The 12,458-nt window shown below is 38.9% G+C and overlaps 2 protein-coding genes across 2 annotated transcripts; one reads left to right on the forward strand and one right to left on the reverse strand.

Moving 5' to 3' along the window:
- Positions 1-778: 778 nt before the first annotated feature.
- cxcl8a (chemokine (C-X-C motif) ligand 8a) lies at positions 779-1,954 on the reverse strand. The gene is made up of 4 exons (XM_075462820.1): positions 1,727-1,954; positions 1,465-1,597; positions 1,238-1,324; positions 779-1,125 (listed from the first exon to the last, which is right to left on the reverse strand). Exons 1-4 carry the CDS (start codon positions 1,791-1,793, stop codon positions 1,113-1,115), a joined length of 300 nt encoding a protein of 99 aa, XP_075318935.1. The 5' UTR covers positions 1,794-1,954; the 3' UTR covers positions 779-1,112.
- Positions 1,955-7,075: 5,121 nt separating this feature from the next.
- On the forward strand, positions 7,076-8,843 carry LOC142378378 (platelet basic protein-like). Its single transcript, XM_075462821.1, has 4 exons — positions 7,076-7,279; positions 7,457-7,589; positions 7,737-7,823; positions 8,322-8,843. The coding sequence occupies exons 1-4, from the start codon at positions 7,228-7,230 to the stop codon at positions 8,332-8,334; spliced, it is 285 nt and encodes a 94-aa protein (XP_075318936.1). The 5' UTR covers positions 7,076-7,227; the 3' UTR covers positions 8,335-8,843.
- The last annotated feature ends 3,615 nt before the right edge of the window (positions 8,844-12,458 follow it).

The following is a 12,458-nucleotide window of genomic DNA, read 5'->3' on the forward strand; positions in this document are numbered from 1 at the left end:
CAAAAATAGTAACATAAAATAAATAGATAAATTGTATTGTATGTATCATAAAAGCTCCAAGTATGAGTTTCATTAAATTAAACAGGAATAGAAAATAAGAAAAATACTTTATTCAGCTGATACTTGAAAACAAAGTGACACCTTAAAAACATTAAGCTGGCGCTCTTTGACACATTTCAGAGTTCTTAACCATAGCCGAAATATATATTTTCCAGTAAAACTCGAAGATGATTTAAGGGAAACTTTGGAGGCTCAAAGCAGTTAAATGTTCTATTGTTTAAAAATAAGAGGCAAAAAAGAAAAAATATCCCAAAAGTGATATGAATCTGTGTTGCAGTGTTCTGTTCTCTCTCAGTTTCGACCCGATCTATCATCGGGAATTTCTTCGCATTTATATCCAAATGCTTTGGAGTGATGTATGGAGGCTCTGGACTTAATTAGAGGACTGCAGATGTCTATACAAAGTAATAAAAGAAAACTGAAAGAGGTCACTTTTACAGTGAGGCGGTGACTGTCTAAATATGTCTGCGGGGACATTGTTAAACAGAATAAATGTCTTAGATTTAAGTATCTTTACTGTCAAATTTTCTGGTCAAGGTGAGGATCTGACTGCTAAGTATTATGTCTCTATAATAGATATATTCTATATAAAAGGTTGAAATTTTTAACTGGTATTAGACATCAAAAAATTCCTCCCTTGCAAAGGACATGCAGCACAATAAATCAATGTATAACAACTACTTAAAAAACCAAGCATTTCTATTTAGGGTTCCAGGTGAATATTTTTATTTGAATAGAATAGACATCATAAATAGATACATAAATAAATATGTTAAATCACAATAGAATAAGACAGTAGTGCAGGTTTACAAACTGCAAGATCAGCCAAAATAAGATACTGGCTACACCATATGTATGTGACACACAAACAAGAGGAGACGTGGATATAAACTGCATGTTTGATACAAACAACTTGAGTACGTAGATTCTGTTGTCAATTTCAACAGGACAATAATTCTGTGGTATTAAAAGGAAAGTGTAATGGCTCTTATCATTGGATCAATAAATACTTTGTGGTACTTTGAATTTGTTAACTTGTCTCTTGCTTCTCTTCAGCGCCTTTTGCTGCAGAAAAAGGAAAAGAGAAAAGAATGGTTATTATTTTTTGTATCCAGACAAGAGTGGAGTCAAACATTTGTTCCTTATTTAGTAGACACGTCAATAAGGTGCATCTTACTTTGACAAGATCCTCTGAATCACTTTCTGGACCCAGGGAGCCTCGGGGTCCAGGCAAACCTGTTGGCGTGACTTTTTCAGAGTGGCACTGTGAAACGAAGCAATAGGCAGAGATGTAAGTTTTGATAAAGACCTCACGCCAAAGCCAACAAGTGACCATGAAAAAAAATCAATCAGGTACAATCATCATCACCACAATCCATAGACGAAGAACACTTTGATTCTTACATGATCTCAGTCTCCTCGCAGTGGGAGTTGGCAGGAATCAGCTCCACTTTCTCAATGTGGCGGCCGATGGGTCTGCTCTCCGTCTGGATGCAGCGACAGTGCAGCTCCACTCCCAAGCTTCTCAGACTCATCCCTAAACAGACACAGGAGTTGCATGGTCACAAAGTGCAAGAGTGTATGCCAATATCTCTCTGTGCATTGAAGAAAAGAGGAATGCAATAAAAGGATTAGCTCATTACTGTTTCAGATAAATGAGGCTTACCTTCACTGATGGCGAGGAAGGTTAAGAACACCACAATGGAGGTGACAATAACTCTGCTGCTCGTCATTTTGCCCTTTACAAATTCTGCAACGCAGTAACTAACAATAAAGGATTGGAATTCCCTTCAGAAAGCAAAGGAAGAGTGTATCTATTCTTCTTTTTCTCAGCTCCTTTTCTTTTCTGCCCTTCCAGGTTCAGCTGCTTTCTCCTTGTGCTGTTTGAATCTAGCGCTGAGAGGCCTCTCCTTTTATAGCCAGCTTCTGGAAGTGAGTCATTTCGTCAGTTCAAGCAGGTTGCACAAGACTGGAGTGTTGCCTGCTGAGTGGGAATTTACCATGCACGAGTTCCTCTGCTAACCCATTCTGTCACTGATTTATCATGAAAGATGCAAGTGACACCAGGAAAATCACAGTGACTAAAGCATCTGTAATATACTGATTACTGTCACAAGAATGCTTGAGAGAAAATATTTTCTAACTGTTGATCCATGTTCTGTCATAAGTGCTTTACATGAATGCTCATACCAAGCTCAGAGGTTGGAGATTGATCAACGGACAACTGATTCACGGCTGGTGTGTAATTAAAAGAACAATTAGATGAATGAGTGGCCGATGAAATTTACCCCAAAGTTTTGTCACAGCACTTAAGCTCACGAAAGGGGCTCTTGTGAGTTGCTCTATAACATATACATATATATTAGATACGTCATATAACATATGTCATATATACAGTCTTTATTTTTTCATTGTTCTAACCATTGACCTTTAAACAACCTGACAAACACGTTACTAATAGACCCATCCAAAGTTCGGAATTGCCACCTCATGTTTAGCCTGATGCAACCTCAATAGGCTCAAACACATCCATTATCACGTCACAGAAGAGCAGACGGATGTATTGAGAAACAAGGGGGCAAATTTGACAGTTTTGTCACATTAATTCATCAGATGTTGCCTTACTTAAACCACATGCAAGGATTCAAGGTTTTGGGACAGAGGACAAGATTCAGCAGTTAAAAGTGTGAAGTTGTTTCAGTTGTATTCATCTGTTCTTTTCTTATTGTCCTTTTTGGTCATTTCTGCTTTTATTGCAAGGAAAGTGAAAAAAGAAAAAAAAAATCACATATGGTTACATACAAAACATGTGATACAGTGAAAAGGCATGTGACCAGCACAAGGTAGGTCCCACAAAGACCACGTTCTTCCTCAAAATGATTATTCCTATTATGGGAGCAGAAAGAACCAAGAATTCTGCAGATTGTACATATGTTATTTTTTTTAAAGTTGAGGTGTTCAGGATGGGTTTATGGCATCTGTTGCCCTTAAATACATAATAATAGTAAAAGCAAATTATTAAACCTTATATTACAGTTACCAAATTGAACATTGAATTGTATATAGCAGAATTGCGTTATAAACGCACACACACAGGCATTCAACAAATAGAGGAAACTAAACTAAAAATGGGAGGCTCTGACAACCAAAGAAAACTTTTCTTTCAAAGATTTTGGGATATTCCAAAACTCTGTGACTCCGGATAGAACCGGCAGTCATTGTTGCAGAGAAAGAAAAAAAATACCCCAAACATTATGGATACATTTATCAAATTAGAAAGGTGCACAGAGAATCATTTGTAATCTTCATGACTGACCTGAATGTGCTACAAAAATGTTTCTTCTTATCTAAATTCAAGCACCGTGAAATTTGGCAGACAGACAATGCTTCTGCCTCTGTTACGGTTCGGTAGTAAGTGGAGGCGAGGAAGACGAACCCAAGTGCAGACACGGAGCAGGAGGTACGGAAAACTAAACTCAGTTTATTTGGAGAGTAACAAAAATTGCAAAGAAGCTGGAACACCATAAACTAAACTTGTCAAAACCAAAAACGCCTAAGAAATAACAACCAGAATGTAACAATACGCAGGCGCTGAAACAGAGAAACCCACGGATGAACAACGACAAAGATCAGACAAGGAAGGACTGAAGAAAACCGGGAGTTTAAATACTGTGGGGAGAGTGATTAGTGAATTAGAGCAGCTCAGGAAAAAGATCAGGGAAATGGCAAAAAACTGAAACCAGACAGAAAAACACAAAAATACATAGGTCGTGACAGTCTCAGCCGGTTACTTAGTAGTGGCAATTGGCTCTGTATAATGATAACTGTCTTATCATTCAACAGTATTGTAGAATATATTTAAGAAAACAACAGTAAATAGATGACAATGGGAAACTGACCCAAATTTTCAATGGGGACATATAGTGCATGTGCATGGAAGTGGAATGAGCCATTTGACTCCACTCCACCCTTCTCTTAGGCGAGGTGTGTCTCTTTTAAAATTGGTCACCTCCCATGCAAAAGTTGATTCTGGTACAGATCCCACTAAGTAACATTCTGCATGTTATTATCATATGAAAGAGGATATAGTTCCAAAACTTGGAGCTCACACTACCAGACACTGAACTGATTAAAAAAAAATTGTAAGTAGCAGTTAGTGCCGATCTTATTCTCAACAGCATCTCCTTCATCTGTAGTTCAGCTACTGATAGTTGGCGCTAAACCGTCTTTTTGGCACAATTGTGACGCAAGTCAGGTGTTAAACTGGCCCAGTTTGGGAAGCCACCGCACCACAGATAGGAACACTGAAGTAACTTATGGCCTGTCAGTAGACAATATACATGTCAATAATTACACTGCAACCATCTGTCATACAGGCTCGATAAACCCTGGGCTTCGCTGCCAGTCCACATCTCAGCGTTTTAAGTTTTTAGAGGCTAGCATTAAGAAATATCCATTTCTTAATTGGCAATGGCAACATTTTTACCGGTGTTTAAAAGCTTGATTTAGTTAACTGTGGTTCCTACTGTTCTGCAATTGATGCTGCGTTCAGTAACAAATGTAATTTGGAATTTCATACCTCTATGAAAAAAAAAAGATTAAAGAAAGGCCAACAAGCAGTCAGCTTTCCTCATCAGAATATAAAACATTAAACGTAAAAAGTACTGATAGAGTATTAAAAGCTTATTTCTTTCTTAAGTTAAGTGAACTGTACAACAGCTGGTGAGATTTGTTGTTAATAACAAAGCAAAAGAGCAAAACTAAGAGTTTCAACTTCCCATTTCCAAGGAACAGTGAATGCAGCACGCATCTTTATCTCCGCCAATGAATTTCATTTCATAAAGATGGGGAGGCTGGATACTACACTGAGGTGCTACTGGGACTTAACAGTTGACTTCAAATCTGAGCCTCTCAGTGAATTACGCTCAAAAACAAAACAAAAGGGTTTTGTTATGTCGGAATTTTTGACTTGGTGGTCATGTCAGACATCAAACTATGCGCTCTCAAGCACAAAAAAAGTGACTTTTTTTCATCGTGTGTCCCCTATAAAGTTTCGAAAGGATGCGTTCTGATTACTTTTAAAATATTAACAGCAATGTAAAGCTTTTACAGCAGTATATTTTAAAATATGTTTCTTACTATTTACTAAAAGGTGATATCTGATTTTGTGCAGAGATTAAAAGTTTACAGGTAAATGTGTATAAATTATGGAGGTAAAGAACAAGTAAACCCAAAGACAAAGGAAATCTAACTGCCACCAGACAATTAATTCGCAACATATCCTGTCTTCCACACTCTGCTTAAAGGGATAGTTTGCCTCTTTTGACATGAAGCTGTATGACATCCCATATTAGCAACATCATTTATGAACATTTTCTTACCCCGCTGCGTACTGTGAGCCGAGTTCCAGCCGAGTTTTGGCGTTGACGAAGGTAGTCCGGCTAGTTGGCTGGTGTCGCAAAAATAAAGCGTCTTGCTTCTCAAAACAATATGCGTTCAAAAGAGTAATACATTTGCATCACAAAATCGTTCATCCAGAAAAAGTCAGACCTCGCTATTTTTGCCTCCCTTCATATCAATGCGTCCAGCCACCTAGCGATAGCCGCACCTGTTACGGTGTTTACTTCTCGGAAGCAGGGGACTGCTCGGTCTGCACTTCGGTCTGCACAGTTTTCACAGCCCGTAGTGATACAAAGGTAGAGAGAAATAGCACCAAGCGATTGTGAGCTCTGACTTTTTCCTGGAGAACGATTTTGTGATGCAAATGTATTACCCTTTTGAACGCATATTGTTTTGAGAAGCAAGACACTTTATTTTTATGACCCCAGCCAACTAGCCGGAGTACCTTCGTCAACGCCAAAACGAGGCCGGAACTCGGCTCACAGCACGCAGCAAGGGATAAGTCAATGTTCATAAATGATATTGCTAATATGGGATGTCATACAGCTTCATGTCAAAAGAGGCGAACTATCCCTTTAACTTGTACATTGCACAGTGAAGCAAGACTGCATAGCATTCCATTAGAAAGCTTACAGTTTACATTAGTATGGCATGCTAGACTTCACTGCTATACACAGAGGTTGCTTAATCTTAAATGGCAAATTCCCGGATGACCTCAATCTTCATTGTTTTGTCATGTGTGATTTAAAAAATCCTTGAGTACACAAAACTCTGCATGCTGATCCTAAGCACAAAAGCCGAAGATTATAACAATGAAAACAAATGCTGGGAAAAGTCAAGACTGAATCATGAACTTGTCACACCGGTTCTTGTTTCGAAGTTGGCTCCATTCTACGGCGTCTACAGGAGCATACAGCCAGTGTGAGCAAGGGCTGGACTGTTGTTACGAATGATTTACAGCACAGGGAAGTGAGAGCCGGCAGAAATCAGTCAACCGCTGGGAATTCCGGGAAATGATAGGCAATTTTAAGACTTACAAATGCCGGGTGAATAGGAGGGTTGTGACTAAGAATTGATTGCTTTTACCCCTAAATCATACAAAACTTAAAGTTCTGTGGGTAACCCTGCAGCTTACATTCCACATCTGTGTGATTATTTCCCTCTGACGTAAAATGTCATGTCAGGACAAGCTTGCTGGCTTGCCATGACTTACCACTGTAAAAACAACTGCAGATCACACATGTAAAAGATTTTGACGAGAATACGGGAGAAAAAATATTTGCATTTGGTTTTGTGCTGGTTTACAAGTTCCACATAACCATCTGCGAAGTGGTCACATATGCAGCAGTGTTTTGATGGGTTAGTTATCTTCCTGATATCCTCCTGCTGAGTGTCACAGCAAATGCAGAACCTCAAAAAGAAAGTCAAGACCAAAAAACTAGAAAATGAATGCCAAAACGAATCATGCATGGAGCAGAAGACAAATAAAGCAGTTTCCTTAGAATCCTGTACTTCCTTTTTTTCCCCACGAGAAATCTAAATGTTGATGTAATGCGCCTTTCAGAAAAAAAAAAAAACCTCTTCCCTCAAATGAGTGGAGGAGGGACATATAAACAGGGCAGAAGTGTTTGCAGAGCACACTTGCAACAGCGCACAGCTGCAGAGGAGGCAGCTGAGCTTTAAACAAATGTTTGCAGTCTAGTGACTAACAATAGTTTTGTGATTTAGATTATAGCTCTGAGATCCAGATTCCTTCACCGGGCAGGTATGTCTCACATCATTACTGTAGCACTCCTGCTCCTCCTGGCCACACATGAAGGTGAGTAGAGGTGTATATCTAAATATACAAATTGGGATGGGAATTTAACATCCTTTCTCAGCATTACAGTGATTTGTGTCTTGTGCAAACAGACATATGTAATAATTTGTTAAAGCGCAGACATTGATTGTTTGGTTGATTGATTATTACTTTTCTCTGACATCTTAAAAATCTCAGGTAGCTCTATGGGGGATCAAGGTGTAATTCAACGATGTCAATGCATCACCAAGGAGAAAAGGCCAATTGGGCGCCTCGTAGGAATGGTGGAGGTGAACCTTCCAAACTCTCACTGCAAAGACATTGAGATAATGTACGTCTTCTGGGCAAAGTTGCAATGATTATGTGCACTCAAAATACTTTAAGCATGCTTAAATTCCTGTCTTAATGGGTTTGGGATAATTAGGTTGCAAGGTCTTAGACTGTTTCTGATGTCTGGGATGTGTCTCTGATCCTGCAGTGCAACTCTTAAAAAGGATGGGAGAAAGATTTGTCTGGATCCTGATGCTCTAGGGGTTAAAAAAGTGCTGAAGTTCAAACTTCCTGGGTGAGTCTACCTTTATTTTTGTGCTTGAGTGAATAGATTAGCACGAAAGTAAAGAAATACGGATTAGTACTTGTTTGGGTTACCCAGCTGAAAGAAATTTGGTCCCGCAATCTGAGAAGCATCTTGCAACACAGAGGTATTTTGTTATATGAGTTTCAACTGAATGCTCCATGTGCCATTCACTGGTTATTCACCCTTAGTCAGAGTTTAGAGAAAGATGAGAATGACTGCAGAGAAAACTTTAAATACTGTAACATTTCTGATCATCCAATCATAGTCAAAACGTTAAAGGTGAGTTCACATGACATTCCATTTCAAATTACGGTATCGAATTTCAGTTCTGATTTGGAATTAAATCGGTTACTCGTATTTGTAAATTGTTGCATTTTGATCACACTGTGAGTCAATGGCCGTTAGCACAAATTTCTCAAAAAGTTTGTGACACTAAAGTGATGTGGCTTTCCTGTTACACATGTTTTGTTTTTTTCTTCTCTGTAGACAAACACCTTGAAGAACAAACCTTCACCATGAGGACTTTCAGCATGGAACCACTGATTGCAACTTTGGAGCACGAAGTTTCCTTTGATAGGAAAGATTCATGCAGCAGCTGGAGCATTGAAGACACAGCGTGAAGAGTGCCCAGACCCAAGTGCCAATACAAACAGGGACATAGTGACAGGAAATGATTTTGTGGTCAACATCTTAAAAAAAACACACGTCTGCTCACTTTAAAAGAGCTGTTTTTGTAAGTAATGAAATGCTTGCTCGTTTGTTATTTTTTTCACACAAAGAGTTTTTTGCGGCAGTGTCTGTGAAAAAAACGAGGCATGTTTCAGGTTTTACTGTCGTTTTACTTATCAACTTTGCTTCTTCGTTTTTTTAACAACAGAAATCCGACATTATCCAAACAGTTAAAGTCATATCCATGCCTATGTATGCACAGTGTAAACATACATATTCATTTGTGCTCTTTGCATTAAAAGAACAATTGTGAATAAAATGTAATCCTTTCTAATTCCAGCAATGATTGCTTATTTTTTGAGTACAAAAACGTGATTTCATCAAACGCCTTGTCACTCAATGCAAAGTTCAAACCTTTTACTATGAGAAATAACAAAAGGGGATTTCTTTGTTGCAACATGAACTGTGATGTTGACATTTGGGATTTAAATCACAACCTTGGAATGACTCAATCAACCTTGTTTGATTTGATATCACTTTTAAATAAAGCTGACTCTTTGGGGCTCCACCATCTCCTCCAGGATGGTGCAGCAGCGGTTAGATCTGTCACCTCACAGTAACTGGGTTTGGATCTCAACGGGATTTACATTTTCTCTCTGTGCCAAAGTGGGCTTTCTCCCATGAGCATGTGAAGCATATGGGTGTGCATGGCTATCCATCTCTGCGTTAACCCTGTGTTGGACTGGTGACCTGCAGTGGGTGCATCCCACTTCTTGCCTGATATAAAATGAATAGGCTCCAACCCCCTGCGACCCGAACAGGATAAAGCATGTGTGTAGAACGGACAGATGGATGGATTTTCAAGTTGGACTCCCCATTGCTCTCGCTCCTCGTTATTTCTCTCCAAGAAAGGCATACAGAAAATTTCACTAATACTGCTTTCAAGAAGACATTTAAGAAAACAGGTCAGTCTTGAAAAGTGGTGTGTGCCACAGAACACTACACTGGCTCCTCATATTCTGCGTAGCCCTCATCACAGAGGCACAAAAATCCTTTCCTTTGAGCTGAAATAGGGAAATAAGCATTTCTCGAGTTGCACCATGGAGGACGTTTTACAGTCAAATTTTCTGCAGAAGGACATCGCCATCTTCTGGGCATCGATGCACACCATCTGAAACATCAGTTTGTGTGGCTTCAAAGGGTACCACTTCAGTCACAGCTGACGCTATCAGTGCAGTGTTGTATAGTAACGAAGTAAAAATACTTCACTACTGTACTTAAGTATATTTTGGAATACTTTGTACTTTCCTCGAGTTTAAAATTTTATGACAACTTTCACTTTTACTTCACTATATTTCCGAACTTAATTGCATACTTTTACTCCAATACATTTTCATTGTTCGGTTTAGTTACTCGTTACAAAAAAAAGAGAGAGAGAAAAAACGCAACAGTGTTTTGACCCCATGCATGTTATGCCTGCCCAAAGACGTGGAAATTCTATCTTACAGAAACTCCCCTTTTTTAGGTTTTAAGGTAGTTTTACAAAAAAGTCTTCCTCTTCTGATGCCAGATAAGCTTCAGTTTTCTCCTATTTTTTCTTTAAATTTTGTTTATAATGATGGCAATAACAGTAGCAGCCTCTTTTGTTTAATTTTTTTCTTAATGGTGTAATGTACGCCTCATTTTCAGCACTGACCTTACTTGAAGAAGAAAAACTTAAAGGTTCACAAAGTTTGTATTTTCTGTCTAAACCTGGTCTAAATTTTGCCTGCACTTGGTTGTGTGTAGATTTTAAGTGTATTTGACCTTCAAAGTTTACCAAAATATAAAAAATGGCATTCAAACTGCATTTGCCTTGTTTACTTTTTACTTATACTTTTCATTACATTACTTAAGTACATCTATTTTTACAGTAATTCTCATTCTTAAGTACAAGACGTTTCGGATACTTTAAGACTTTAACTCAAGTAACATTTCAGTCAGTGACTTGGACTTTTACCAAAGTCATATTTTGGAGGGGTACCTATACTTTTACTTGAGTGTGAGATTTCAGTACTTTATACAACACTGTACCAGTGTAACATCAGTCCAAAATTAAAGTTTTTCCATGTGTCATTCTCAAGCAAAACGATGGCTACCTTCCAGCCTTGTCAAATGATTAGGGATAGCAAGCAGTTGACGTGAAGCAATAGTTCATGTAATTAAATAAAAACATGTTGATTTCTGTCAGTGCTTTTGCAAAGGCTTCTCTGGAAATTCGGGAGTATTTTGTTGCATTTTTAAAAGGAACTCTCTGAAGTCTCTGTGAAAGAGTATAGTATTTCCTGTGTTTCCGTCCTGTTCTCTGCCGGCCAGATTTGGCCTTTTCTGAACTCACCCTTTTTTTCCTCTTTTTCCCTCCCTTTTCTTTTTGACCCTTTGGGTGAGCCGATCTTATCGTTCTGCCTTGAGATCCAAATAGTGAGCCATTACAGCTGTGAAGTCAAATCAACAAGGGAATGTTCTCCGGTTCAGTTTTGAGAGACTTGGCTTGTGATGACAGCACCAGCAGCCACAGACTGAACCGCGGTCATGAAACCAGATGGGAGCCATGTGGTTTCATTTGGTTTTCATACCAAATGAGTTTTAAATGCACAAGCACAAACAGATAGAACATCTGGTCATAACATTTTCATATTTTCATCAGCAAATTTTGACATTATGGTTGATTCTTTGAAATGCACACACTGAGTCAGCTTTCTTTGTCACTTTTGCCACAGTTAATCTGTTCATATCAAGACAATACATTTTTCTTTGGTTTCCTGGGATGTTGCGTCTGGGGTTGCTTGGCTTGTTAATGAAAGGAGTCCCAGCTCTCTTAGACCTAGGATTAATTGCCTAATTGGTCTGTATAGTGTTCTCCCAGCAGTATGGAGAGAGTTTGGATTTTTCCACGTTACTATCCAGCATTACTGATACTGTTAGGGCATTATTTTCTCCCCTTTTGTGTCTAAATAGCAGTGTTGTGCCAGTTCACAGCTTTTCTGAACTAGTTCAAGTTCAGTTCATACATGCTCAAAGTGAACAGTTCACGTTCAAAGTTCACAATTTTAATTCTGAACTAGTTCAAAGTTCAGTTCATTTTACTTTTTTCGTGAGATATTCAAATAAATACTTTTTTTCACACTACGAGCTAGAAATCACTATACGTTCTTTGAAACTGCTCATTGTAGACATTTGCTCATGACACTGCATTTGTGGGTTTCTTACCAGGTGATGAAACTTGCAGCAGTACAGACAAGGTAGACCAGTTGGCTGTGTCATTTGCGTTTGGGGTTGGCAGGGGGTCTTTTTTCCCTTTCCTCCCTTATAACCCTCGAGGGCGTGCATATATGCATTCAACTGGATGGGATGTTTTAACTCAATGTGCCGTTTCAAATTCGAGAAGGACGTTGTTGATGTCCTAACTTGTTTTTGCTGCGCAGGTGGACATATCTTACACAGAAAAGTAAGATTTTTGCCGTCGGGGTCTTGGTTTGCAAGAGTGTAAAATTGTTTTAAATGTTCATAAGGAGAATCGGTGTCTGTCTCCGTGCCATCACTTCCACTAGCCTTTTTTTTTTTATTGCAACGCTTTCACTCACTCTCGTCATTGCTCTCTCTCTCTCTCTCTCTCTCTCTCTCTCTCTCTCTCTCTCGCTCCTCCAGCCCTCCGCGCGCAATTCATCACGGGTAACGTCGTTCGGAAGCCAGTATGTTATTCAACTATTCTCAGCCGGACACTACGTTGCCCGCAATGCATTGCGCACACAATGTCAAAACCATTTCTGTCTGGTGATACATGATTTAAGCGGCACCAGCGAGAATACAATGGAAGCAAATCGTAATCAAAATTCAAATTCAAATGCATTATCAGAAATGCTTTTGTAACCGATTCTTGCGTCACTCCACGGTGTTAGGACTGACCAAATAACC

This window comes from Odontesthes bonariensis, chromosome 4, assembly GCF_027942865.1.
Source record: "Odontesthes bonariensis isolate fOdoBon6 chromosome 4, fOdoBon6.hap1, whole genome shotgun sequence".
NCBI lineage: Eukaryota > Metazoa > Chordata > Actinopteri > Atheriniformes > Atherinopsidae > Odontesthes > Odontesthes bonariensis.